Source organism: Pelophylax lessonae, assembly GCF_965119305.1.
Source record: "Pelophylax lessonae genome assembly, chromosome: 8".
Classification (NCBI taxonomy): Eukaryota; Metazoa; Chordata; class Amphibia; order Anura; family Ranidae; genus Pelophylax; species Pelophylax lessonae.
In genome coordinates, this window is record NC_138775.1 from 280,246,833 (window position 1) to 280,260,561 (window position 13,729).

General features: G+C 44.2%; 1 protein-coding gene across 5 annotated transcripts in view; it reads left to right on the forward strand.

The window, feature by feature from the left end:
- DOCK7 (dedicator of cytokinesis 7) overlaps nt 1-13,729 on the forward strand; it is a 329,839-nt gene that overhangs the window by 159,170 nt on the left and 156,940 nt on the right. For all 5 annotated transcript variants that reach the window (XM_082265167.1, XM_082265168.1, XM_082265169.1 and 2 more), the window contains exons 16-19: nt 1,410-1,480; nt 5,774-5,912; nt 6,020-6,121; nt 10,695-10,781. In XM_082265167.1, the coding sequence (XP_082121293.1) occupies nt 1,410-1,480; nt 5,774-5,912; nt 6,020-6,121; nt 10,695-10,781 (399 nt within the window). The remainder of the gene's footprint in view (nt 1-1,409; nt 1,481-5,773; nt 5,913-6,019; nt 6,122-10,694; nt 10,782-13,729) is intronic.

Consider the following 13,729-nt stretch of genomic DNA (forward strand, 5'->3'; position numbering starts at 1 on the left):
ATAAAACTGTAATTTTTTTTTGAAGAATCAACAACAAGTGGGACACAATCATGAAGTGGAACGAAATTTATTGAAGATTTCAAACTTTTTTAACAAATAAAAAACTGAAAAATTGGGCGTGCAAAAAATTAAACAAAGCCAGAACAGCTTTTCGTGTTTGTCCCTTCGGATTTTGTTGGACGAAATGTTGTGATCGGCTGTCGAAAGCAGTGTACCAGGACCATTTTACTGAATGGGTATGCTGGGAAGTTGCCGGGAGGCCCCCACCTGCCCAGCGGCACAGCCCCAGCCAAGCATTAGTACCGATTCCCAAGTTGGCAAGTGCCTGTCTGCCCTGAGCTGCTGTCAGGCCACTTGGGCAGTGGAGGGGGAGCCCACAACTGCAGGAATGCCTGTCTGCCTCCACGGGAACTGACTCCCGTCCGTGTGTGTGTTCACCGGACCCAGCCGCCACACTTGGAAGCTGTGATTAGCTTGGCACTACTGTACCAATAAATATCGCCTGATCGATAATTTGTATTTTTATTCTCATGGTTGATTGTGTAGGCGGGGCCCCAGTACACTGATTGCCTGGGCCCTTTAATGCTCTTAAGATGGCATTGCTGTGTACTAACGATTAGATTATCGTGCGATCAATTCGAAAGCGATTTTTTTCATACGATTATCTGGTCGTGTGCACGAGGCCTAAGACTGGGATGCCATTAAAGTTCATGTGCCTATAAAGGCAGGCGTCCCAATACTTTTGACAATATAGTGTACTTTTCTATAGACATATGCATCCAAATGAGGAGATTTCAGACATTGATGAAATAAGAGATGGGTGATGTGAACATACATGCCCTGTGCACCCAGCATGTATAAAAGAGGTATGTTGTGTTGCAGGCATTCACTTGCAAATACATAGCATGACAATAATGGCAGTAAGACAGCAATAGAAGGGAAGGTGCCTATCCCTACACTTGAGGAATATATTTAAATTATTTTACTTTTGTGCCCGGAGTTCTTCTTGGAGCTAAAAATTCCACACATTCCACATTCCACGCCCTGTTTATGTCCTCTAGATGAAAAGCATCTTCTGCCCTGGCCTTGGTCAGCAGTGAGCACCCATAGACTTGAATGTGGCCTTTTTCTGAGTTCCTCCAGTCTAGGAATATGGCCAACACTTAGTAGAGTAGAGGGCAAGGGAGGATAGATTTATCCATATTTTACTAAGAGTGCACATATTCCTTTAATGTATGGTAAGGATAAACATTTATTCTCATTGTCTGGGCTGGAAACCGCCACACCGGCACAAGAGACTGAGATAAAATGGTTATTCAGAGATCTTAACCATTCTGGCATCAGAAACTACAAATATGTTTTGTGTAGCGTTCTTCATTACCCATTATCCTTTCCATTTTCTCTTTCAGGTTATCTTTGGGAAATCAAGCTGCCCGGAATTTTCAAAAGAAGCCTATACTGCGGTCGTCTACCACAATAGGTGACTTGTTTCTTTTTTGATTATATTAAATTTTTTATAAAACACACTAAACCCGCGTTCCTATGGGTAAATAAAAAACAGCAGCTGCCAAAAAACACTGGTGGAATAAAACGCAATATTAAAAAAATGCAGCGCTTTAAAACAAATTAACATATGAACATTTGAACATGCAGAAAAAAGTTCTAGAGTAGTCGAGCCAGAATCTTCCACCCCGGTGCAGAGGCGTAACTAGAACCTTCAGGGCCCCATTGCAAGAAACTATGAAGGGCCCCCCGGACCCCTGGCCGGACCCGTTCCCTTCAAGCCTGGGGCTCTTCCCAATGATCCTGGGGCCCTTTACGCTCGTGGCGTGGCCCTTTCACAAGTTCTGCAGTGGGCCCCCTTCCTGCCATCTTGGGCCTCCCCACAGTGGTGGAATGCCAGGGCCCGGTCACAAGTGTGACCTTTGCGATCCTGGAAGTTCACCCACTGGTGTCAGTAGTTTTTATTTTTTGGTGCTTTTAATTGTATTATTTTTTTATCATTTTATTTTTTTACAGTGTCACTGACTATGACTCTGTCCATTCAGAAAAGGAAGGAGCTGGTAAATTACATATTTACCAACCACTTCCTGGTTCTCTATTGTGACACGTCCCCTGCAGTAGCCAGCAGGAGAGGGAAGGGAGCTGAGTGGGGAGGGGGACCAGGGGAGCACACAGGGGCCCAGAGACCGCAAAACACAAGTGAACTGGATAGGAGGAGTGGCGAGGGCAGCATACGGAGGAAGCAATCTCCTCCATTTTCCTCCTGCAGCTACAGGAGGAAAAAGGAGGACAGTGATTTCTCTACATGCTGCCCCTCCTGTCGAGGTGTACAGGGGAGCCACAAAGGCCCCCTGGAGCATGGGGCCCGATTCCAATTGCAACCCCTGTAGTTATGCCCCTGCCCCGGTGTAACACTCATATGAAAATGTGAGCACGATCCTCCACCGTCACCAGTAGACACATTGAATCTTACCACAATTTATAGACCAGTATTCCCACAATGGTCAATTGCATATTGAATGATTCAAGAGGATCACGCAACCTCTAATCCGGATCATTCGTATGTTCAAGCCACTCATCAGCATCCAGGATAGGGCACATATAGATCAGGAAAAAGCCAGTAAAAGAGACTCACGGTGTAGTAGATTTGATTAAATTTATTGAGAGATAAAATTACACTCACCAGATAACTGACAAAAGACTCCTGTAGTATAATAAAGCGTTTTGGTGTTTCTATCCAACAAAATGGCCAACCTCCAGCCGTGACGACGCGTGCACAGAACAAACTCCTTCCAATGCGTTTCGTCACAGACGTCATCAGGGGGCATCTATGTGACGAAACGTGTTGGCAGGAGTTGGTTCTGTGCACACTTCCGGAGGTCGGCCATTTTGTTGGATTGAAACGCCAAAAGCTTTTATTATACTACAGGCGTCTTTTGTCAGTTATCTGGTGAGTGTAATTTTATCTTTCAATAAAGAGAACCCACTGCAAGTGGAAATCTGCCCCCCCCCCAAATTTAAAGATTTAAAATGTGGTGACATGTGCATCTATTGTAGAGATGGACTGAATTTTCTTCCAGGAAAGCATTTTAATGCAGGTCATCTTTAACACAGTGGGGTGGGATTTATATATGAATAGTACTGCAAAGAAAATGAGACCCTGCTCATAACACGATATATATATATATATATATATATATATATATATATATATATATACTGCTCAAAATATTTAAAGGAACACTTTGAAAACCCAGGTCTCAATGGAGAAAAATCTCATGCTCGATATCTATACTGATATGGACTGGGTAATGTGTTAGGATCTATACTGGTATGGACTGGGTAAGGTGTTAGGATCTATACTGGTATGGACTGGGTAAGGTGTTAGGATCTATACTGGTATGGACTGGGTAATGTGTTAGGATCTATACTGGTATGGACTGGGTAATGTGTTAGGAAGGAAAGGATGCCTCATCGTTTGATGTAAATGAAAACTATTACCCTACGGAGGGCTGAATTCAAAGACACCCCGAAAATCAAAGTGAACAAAATTATGCAGCAGGCTAGTCCGTTTTGCTGAAATTTCATTGTAGCAACTCAAACTTTGTATGGCCCCCACATGCTTGTGTGCAGGCCTGACAATGCCTGGGCATGCTTCTAATGAGACGACGGATGGTGTCCTGAACAAACTGAGGTGCAACCTGGTGGTGTCATAATGTCCCAGAGGTGTTCTATTGGATTTAGGTCAGGTGAGCGTGGGGGCCATTCAGTGGTATCAATTCCTTCATCCTCCAGGAACTGGCTGCATACTCTCGCCACATGAGGCTGGGCATTGTCGTGCACCAGGAGGAACCCAGGACCCACTGCATCAGCGTAGGCTCTGACAATGGGTCCAAGGATTTCATCCCAGGACCTAATGGCAGTCAGCGTGCCACTGTCTGGCCTGTAGAGGTCTGTGCGTCCCTCCATGGATATGCCTCCCCAGACCGTCACTGACCCACCCACCAAACCTGTCATGCTACAATGGTAGAGGCAGCATAAAGTTCTTCACGGCTTCTCCAGACCTTTTCACGTCTGTCACATGTGCTCAGGATGAACCTGCTCTCATCTGTGAAAAGCACAGAATGCCAGGGGCAGACCTGCCAATTCTGTTGTTCAATGGCAAATGCTGTCGAGCTCCACGGTGCCAAGCAGTGAGCACAGGGCCCACTAGAGGACTTTGGGCCCTCAGACCACCATCCTGAAGTCTGTTTCTGATTGTTTGGTCAGAGACATTCACACCAGTGGCCTGCTGGAGGTAATTTTGTAGGGCTCTGGCAGCGCTCATCCTGTTCCTCCTTGCACAAAAGAGCAGATACTGGTCCTGCTGATGGGATAAGGACCTTTTATGGCCCTGTCCAGCTTTCCTAGAGTAACTGCCTGTCTCCTGGAATCTCCTCCATGCTCTTGAGACTGTGGTTGGGAGACACAGCAAACCTTTCCGGCAATAGCACGTATTGATGTGCAATCCTGGAGGAGTTGGACTGGTTGTCCAACCTCTATAGGGTCCAGGTATCACCTCCTGCTACCAGTAGTGACACTGACCCTAGCCAAATGCAAAACTAGTGAAAAACAGTCAGAAAAGAGGATTAGGGAAAAAAATTCAGTGGCCTCCACCTGTAAAGCCATTTCTGTTTTGGAGGTCATCTGACAAGAAGCTGAGGGTAAAGGTGATATACTGGCCAAGCATGCCTCCACACCTAAACCCTATTGTGCATCTGTGGGGCATCCTCAAATGAAAGGAGAAGGAGCGCAAGGTCTCTAACATCCACCAGCTCCGTGATGTCGTCATGGAGGAGTGGAAGAGGTCTCCAGTTGTAACCTGTGAAGCTCTGGTGAACTCCATGCCCAAGAGGGTTAAGGCAGTGATGGAAAATAATGGTGGCCACACAAAGTATTGAGACTTTGGCCCCAATTTGGACATTTACACTTAGGGGTGTACTCACTTTTGTTGCCAGCGGTTTAGACATTAATGGCTGTGTGTTGAGTTATTGTGAGGGGACAGCAAATTTACACTGTTATACAAGCTGTACACTCACTACTTTACATTGTAGCAAAGTGTCATTTCTTCAGTGTTGTCACATGAAAAGATAGAATAAAATATTTACAAAAATGTGAGGGGTGTACCTAATTTTGTGAGATACTGTATGTGTGTGTATATATATATATATATATATATATATATATATATGTGTATATATGTATATATATATATATATATATATACACACACACACACACACTACTGTTCAAAAGTTTGGGGTCACTCAGACAATTTCATGTTTTCCACAAATACTCATACTTTTATTCATCAAATGAGTTGCAAAATCAATAGGAAATATAGTCAAGACATTGATGAGGTTAGAAATAAGAATTTTTATAAAGATCAATTAGACTTTTGACACAATTAGCTAACACAATGTACCATTAGAACACAGGAGTGATGGTTGCTGGAAATGGGCCTCTGTACACCTATGCAGCTATTCCATTAAAAATCAGCCGTTTCCAGCTAGAATAGTCATTTACCACATTAACAATGTCTAGACTGTATTTCTCATTAGTTTAATGTTACCTTCATTAAAAAAAACAGTGCTTTTCTTTCAAAAATAGGGACATTTCTAAGTGACCCCGAGCGGTAGTGTGTGTGTGTATATATATATATATATATATATATATAAATATATATATATATATGTATAATTATTATTATTATTTTTTCTGTTTGTTGCAGGTCTCCAGATTTCCACGAAGAAATAAAGATCAAATTGCCTGCAACGTTAACCGACCATCATCATCTGCTCTTTACCTTCTACCATGTCAGCTGCCAACAGAAACAGAACACACCTCTAGAAACCCCAGTGGGTTACACGGTATGACTGTTTTTTTTGGAGGATAGTTATGTTTTTGGTATCGGATACATTTTATCTGCATTCTGCACACTCCGATGTAATGTTCATTCTTCTCTCGCCTTTCCCAGTGGATTCCGATGCTTCAGAACGGACGCCTAAAGACTGGACAGTTCTGTCTTCCTGTCTCTCTAGAGAAACCACCCCAGGCTTATTCTGTGCTCTCCCCTGAGGTCAGTGTGTGCAGGATGGTGATGTATATGTGTGCTAGATGTGACCGATATAACCATGTTGCATGATGGTGTAATGCAGGGGTCTTCAAACTACGGCCCTCCAGTTGTTCAGGAACTACAATTCCAATCATGCCTAGTATTGTCTGTGAATGTCAGAGTTTTACAAGGCCTCATGAGATGTGTAGTTCCGCAAAAGCTCGAGGGGCGTAGTTTGAGGATCCCTGGCTGTAGTGTCTTTATATTTTCTGTATAATATTATTTTTATTAACCTATTACAGACATTTAAGTAGTTTGAAATGTATGCTGTGTTTGCATACTGTACAATAAAAATTAATCTAAAGATCAGCGCAGGTTCAACTATAAAGCTGCTAGCAATTAAGAAATAACAAAAATTCTTCAGTCGGAAACATAAAAATCACAATGCAGCGCTCAAAAAATATAAATAACAGGCTATGAGTCCATATTTTAAAAAGTCCCTAAAAATTTAGTCAATCACTCACCACCAATCACTCACCACTCCAATTCATGAAAAAAATGTGTTACCCGGTGGGTATACAGAATAGTATGTGCAAAATTGTCCGTTCAAACTTCAGTCTCTCACATGCAATGACCCATAGGGAGAAAAGCATAAAAGATAAAATCTTAACAGTCCGTGCTGCAAGTAGGGGGATCACCCGTGATTTAATGATGAAAGAGACAGAACTCAGTGCTCCAGTCCTTTCACCCCACATGTAATGCGAGCTCACCAGATAAATAACAATAAGACGATTGTCATCATAATGAAGCGGAGTTCCGCCTCCCCTCCACCCCCTCCAAAAATTAAAAGTCAGCAGCTACACATACTGTAGCTGCTGACTTTTACTATTAGGACACTTACCTGTCCTGTTTCCATCGGCTGTCGGGTGCTGCCGCAGCCATTGCCGGTAAGGGAACCCGGCAGTGAAGCCTTGCGGCTTCACGGGCGGGTCCCTACTGTGCATGCGTGAAACGCGCTGGGCATTTGGATTGGCTCGGAGGCAGGGGAAGGAGGAGGGGGCCAAACTTCCAAAGGGACGGTGCCGTGGCGCCGTCTTCGGAAGTGGGGAAGGGTACCTGTCAAATACAAATGTGGCACTGGAGGGGGGGGGGGGAGCAAAAGAGTGTAAGTTCCACTTTTGGGTAGAACTCTGCTTTAATAACTCCAATATCCTGTCATGCGATGTAGCACACACCTCGTTCCCTCCAAGCGGTCATCAGAATAGACAGTGTGTGTCATAAAATCCATTTAATCAAAACATCCAGGTTTAAAAGCAGTTTACGATAAAGAATAGGAGTCACTCACATGAGGAACGCCTCCACAACTCAAGATCGCAGTGGTGTGACGTCACATCTGAGACTCTGCCCAACGCGTTTCTAGCCAATGCTCATCATCTGGGACCATTGTGCATTGACATCATTCCCTGCCCTTAAGGAGCTTACAATCTAAAGCTGGCCATACCTTAGTCATTTTTTACTTTTTTGTTTAACCAGTAAGTTGATGACCCGATTTCATACACTCTAGGGTGGATGGAGGAATCGCTCCCGCTGAGCCAATGTATCGGGGAGACCTCTCCGCCGTCAAAGCACAATGATTAGTGTTGTCGTCTGTAGCCTGCACGCCTGATCATTTGGGAAAAAACTTGAACGGCTGGTTGTACACAAGTCAATTGAATCCCATTCATGGCTTGAAATGCTGATTGTCCCTGCTGAACTGGCCGAATTTCGATCCATGTATGGCTGCCTTAAAATATTACTAAACACAGGAGCTTGCATTCACTATATCTGACATAAACCATAGAGTGCAGCGCAATATAAATGTAGTAAGATTGGTAAAAAGTCCACAGGGTCCCAAGAGGTCCAAAAGGTGCATAAGGAGATGGAAACCAAAAGAGCCCTCCACCGGTGAGGTATACACCGCACTCACCTTAAATCAGGCATGTCCAACCTGTGGCCCAGGGGCCACATGCGGCCCGGAACCCCAGGCAATGCGGCCCACTGCCCCCTGACAATTTTTTTTTGTTAGGGAGGAAGGAAGTCGGGTTGGGGGCATGGCCACAGCGGCTTCCAACTAACGGTAGGCAGAGGCTGCCTCGGAGGGGAGGGGAGGTTGGCGAGCATGTGCAGTGTTTGACTCCTGCAGTGTTCCTTTAATATCTCTCAGAATAAGTAAACCTCTGTATACTGATTCCATTTCATTTCATCATCCTCTAGTTGTGTTAAATTAGTACGGGGGGGGGGGGGGGTGCGGGGGCATTTTATTACTTATATACCTTAACTATAGTATATATTTTATATGCGGCCCGAGAACATTTTTCTACACGCAATGTGGCCCAGAGAAGCTAAAAGGTTGGACACCCATGCCTTAAATCGATTAATAAGCGCCTGAATACACATATCCACATGGCGGAAACAAGGCAAAGGGATTTCCACAACAGGATCCGGGCAGCCACTTCCAGATACCAAGGACCTCCTCATAGAGTACACACTCTGGCCATACCCATATGACATAAAAAATAGGGGCAAGATCCAAGTGCTCTCTATATAAATACTTTTATTAAAATAACACATAAAATGTCACTCGCATTAGGATGGTAAAACTTCAGCATGTACTAGTCATTCGGTGCAGACACGCATGCTGCGGCTTCCGGCTCCACAGTAGAATGAGGATGGCAGCGGGTGACAGGCGGCTCCACCTCCCGTACGCGTATTGTCCAATCGTGACTTCGTCAGCGAGGGGTGTCGTTTACACTAGATTTTAGTTAGGGGTATCAGAACAAAGGGGGGGTGAATACAAATGCACGTTACACTTTTCACATATTTATTTGTAAAAAGTTTTGTAAACCATTTATGATTTTCCTTCCACTTCACAATTATGTGCCACTTTGTGTCAGTCTATCACATAAAATCCCAACAAAATGAATTTATGTTTTTGGTTGTTACATGACAAAATGTGGAAATATTGAAGGGATATGAATAGCTTTTTAATGCACTTTATTGTGTTTTTTTTTTAATCCATTAACCACTTTACCACCGGAGGATTTTGCTGTCTTGCGTCTGGGCCACTTTTTGCGATTCGGCACTGTGCGACTTTAACTGACAATTGCGCGGTCGTGCGATGCCGTACCCAAACAAAATTTATGTCCTTTTTTTCCCACAAACAGAGATTTCTTTTGGTGGTATTTGATCACCTGTGCGATTTTTACTTTTTGCGCTATAAACAAAAAAAGAGCGTAAATTTTGAAAAATAACAATATTTTTCACATTTTTTTATATGAAATTCCCCCCCCCCCCCCAAAAAAATGTAAAAATCAAAATTTTTTTAAATTTTTGGCCAATTTGTTTTCTGCTACCTATGTTTGGTAAAAAAAAATCGCAATAAGCGTATTTTGATTGGTTTGCGCAAAAGTTATTCCGTTTACTAACTAAGGGAAAGATTTCTGTCATTATTGGTGTTTTTTTTTTTTTTTTAACAAGTAATGGTGGCAATCTGCGATTTTTTTTTTTTTTTTTGCGGGACTGCGACATTGCGGCGGACAGATCAGACCCTTGACTGATATTTTTGACACTTTTGGGGGTACCAGTGACATTACTACAGTAATCAGTGCTATAAATATGCACTGTTACTGTAAAAATGACACTGGCAGGGGAGGGGTTAATTTTATTGGAGAGGGAGGGGTTAATGTATGCCTGGTGCTTACTGACGTGTGTGGGGGGAGGTGACTGAGTGACACAGGGACAGATCGCATGTTCAGCTATGCTGAACCCTGCAATCTGTCACTGTCTGTCACTTAGGAGATCCGCCCGCTTTGTTTACACAAGTGGGTGGATCTCCACACTCGATTCCCCGACGATTGGGGAAGAGCAGCGGCGATCGCCGCCGCTCCTCCCCTGGCCCGACTCCCGTTGTGGCTGAAAACAGCGGGAGCGCGCCTCCGGCGGCGCGCGAGCGCTGCCTACAGGGGGAGGAGTCCAGCGACGTAGGTCTACGTCGCTGGACGATAACGAGCCACATTGCTGCAGTAGCAGCAATGTGAGCAGAGGTCAAGTGGTTAAGGCACTTTATTGTGTTTGTTTTTTTTTTTTTTTTAATCCATTAAAGTGTACTTTTAAAAAAAAAAAATTGCTGCGCAAATACAGTGTGACATAAAAAATTGCAACGATTGCCATTTTATTCCCTAGGGTCTCTGCTGCAAAAAAAAAAAAAGTATAATTGTAAACAGTTCCAGCAAAAGCCTGGTCAGCAAGTAAATGTGTTACCATACATACTGTGTCTGTGGAGTAGAAGCGTTGTCACCCTGGAAGGAGAAGTGTGTTATGAGTACTGAACACCTCCTGTCACCTAATTGCCTCTATTACAGTTATCAGTTTGTTAGTTTACAAAAGATAGCTGGATAAGTTGATTGAGATTTAAAGTTTCTTTATCAGCCAATCATAATTCAGCATTGCCAGCTGTAGTGTTTGTTGGAAAAGTGCGTGTTTGTAGGAAAGCAGTACAGTTCTCTCGTGAGCTAGAATTATTTTTAATGTCTAATGTTAATCTACTGAATGTCCTCAGGTCCCTCTCCCGGGGATGAAGTGGGTGGATAACCACAAAGGTGTCTTCAATGTAGAAGTGGTCTCTGTGTCTTCGGTTCACACTCAGGTATGTTTCAATAAACACCGGTGCATAATAGAATGTAGACTGAACTTTCTCTTTCTCTTTTTTTCTTGAGACCCCAACACTTGTTTCTAGGACCCCAAGAATTCTCATTTAAGTGGTTCTATTTGACTGGATGTCACTCACTCCTCTTGGATCTTGTAGCAATGCGTGTCACTCCCAACTGCGACAGCCTCCCCTATGGTTCTTTAAAACCTAAAGTCAACTTTTCATTTCCATTTTGGATAGAGTAAGGAAGGGTTATAACCCCTCTCAATTTGTATTTGCTATTTGTGTCCCATTGTGGAGCTGCCCCTTTCCTTTCCCATAGCCAAAACAGAAACTGAGAGGATATTTTTAAGTAAGGGAATTAGGGAAAAGCCGATATTATTATTAATATTATTCAGGATTTCTATAGCGCCAGCAGTTTACACAGCGCATTACAATGTTAGAGCGAGACAATACAGTTACAATACAATAAAATACAAGAGGATTAAGAGGGCCCTGCTCAGAAGAGCTTACAATCTAATGGGGTGGGGCAGGTGGTACAAGAGGTTGTAAAAGTAGGGAATGAGCTGATGGAAGATTAGTTGGAGGTGTGATAGGCTTCCCTGAAGAGATGAGTTTTCAGGGATTTCCTGAAAGCAGCTAGAGTAGGAGATAGCCGGGCAGGTTGAGGTAGAGCATTCCAGAGGTTGGGAGAGGCCCTGGAGAAATCCTGGAGACGAGCATGGGAGGAGGAGACAAGGGAGCTTGAGAGTAGGAGGTCTTGAGAGGAGCGGAGAGGACGGTTTGGGTGATATTTGGAGACAAGATTGGTGATGTAGCTCGGGGCAGAGTTGTGAATGGCTTTGTATGTTGTGGTTAGTATTTTGAATTTAATTTGCTGGGCAATCGGGAGCCAGTGTAGGGATTGGCAGAGAGGGGAGGCAGACACTGAGCGGTTGGTAAGGTGGATAAGCCTGGCAGCAGCATTCATGATGGACTGAAGAGGGGATAGCCTATGAAGTGGTAGGCCTATGAGAAGGGAGTTGCAAAAGTCGAGGCGAGAAATAACAAGGGAGTGAATGAGTAGCTTGGTGGTTTTAGTTGTTAAAAAGGGGCAAATTTTAGAGATGTTGCGGAGGTGAAGTCCACAAGCTTTTGACAATGATTGGATTTGGGGCTGAAAGGACAGGTCAGAGTCCAGGATTACACCTAGTACCCTGGCATGAGGGCAGGGATTGATGGTTGCATAACTAGTTTTGATGGAAAAGTCATGGAGGGGGGCACGGGCGGAGGGAAAAATTACCAGCTCAGTTTTAGAGAGATTTAGTTTGAGGAAGTGGTGCGACATCCATGCTGATATGTCAGTAAGTAAGTTAGCAATGCGAGAGGAGACTGAAGGAGTGAGGTGAGGAGTAGACAGATAGATTTGTGTGTCATCGGCATATAGATGGTATTGGAAACCATGGGCGGTTATCAAGTGACCAAGGGAGGTGGTGTAGATCGAGAAGAGGAGGGGTCCAAGAACAGAGTCTTGGGGAACCCCCACAGAAAGGGGCAATGGGGAGGAGGAGGTAGAGTTGTGGGTAACACTGAAGGAGCGCTGCGATAGGTAGGAGGAGAACCAAGATAGAGCAGAATCTTGGAGGCCAAGGGAACAGAGTTTATTAAGAAGGAGCGGGTGGTCAACAGTGTCAAAGGCCCCAGAAAGGTCAAGTAGTAAGAGTATGGAGTAGTGGCCATTGGTTTTGGCAGTTAGTAGATCATTGGTGAGTTTTTAGTAAGGCAGTTTCTGTGGAGTGCTGTGAGCGAAAGCCAGACTGTAAGGGATCAAGAAGGTTATTTCCTCTGAGGTAGGAGCTGAGGCGGTTGTAGACTAAACGTTCTAGAAGTTTTGACGTGAATGGGAGCAGTGAGATGCTTCCCAAGTGTTCAGGTTGGTGGGGGCCAGTGAGGGCTTTTTAAGTATGGGAGTGATCTGCGCATGTTTTAGAGGGGAGGGGAGGGGACGGTACCACTAGAGAGGGTTTGATGCACTTTCCCAGATATATCGGAATCGGTCCCGGAGGTTACTGATATTGCCAATATTTCGAGAAAGTGCTGTACCGAAGTGATGCCTGCAGCTAGAGGTATCACCCCGGTGCCGACAGTCGTCTATCTTGTAATGACATTCGATGTGGCTGAGAAGCTGCTCAGCTGTCATTACAAGGAGCTGGAGGGGACATCCCGTCCCGTCCCCCGCCGCCTTCCGCGGCTCGCCTGGGTCTCCTGTCCCACCGGGAGATCCGGACAACCAGCCTGCTATGGCGCCGCTGCTGTGTCTTAGCCAATGAGGAGGGGAGTTCCGGACAGCTGAGACAGTTGACATTGCTGGATCGAGAGGGTGCTTAGTGAGGCATTGGGGGGGGGGGGGGGCTGCTGCACACAGAAGGTTTTTTATCGTAATGCATAGAATACATTAAGATAAAAAAACCTTCTGACTTTACAACCACTTGAGTATGCAGTCAAGTATGCACATTAACAAGGGGAGAGAAAAGTCAGAAACCCTTATCAGCATATTTATTCTGGGTCAGTAAATATCCACTCACATGCAAGGAAGAAAAAAAAAACATAATTTTTGCTTGTGCATTAATGGATGATGGAAATCCGCAGAGCTGCACCTCATTCACTAAGCTCTGGGGATAATTCCCTTGAAAAGTAAACCGTCTATTTGCCTTTAGTAAAGCAACCCCATAGAATCAAACTTAGAGGGTTGGCATGACAGCCAGTAACTAAAATTTGGGTATGGGGAGGACAGCAATGACCTCCTTCATGTTTTTCTGATGCCACGTTCACTTTTAAGGACCATTATAGCAAAAAGTATAGCAATCATGGCTACCAGGATCATTGTGGTTATTTCACATAAATAGGGACTGCAATTTGTGTTGTGACAAACCTTTTTAGGATCAAACCTTGCTTATATAATGAGA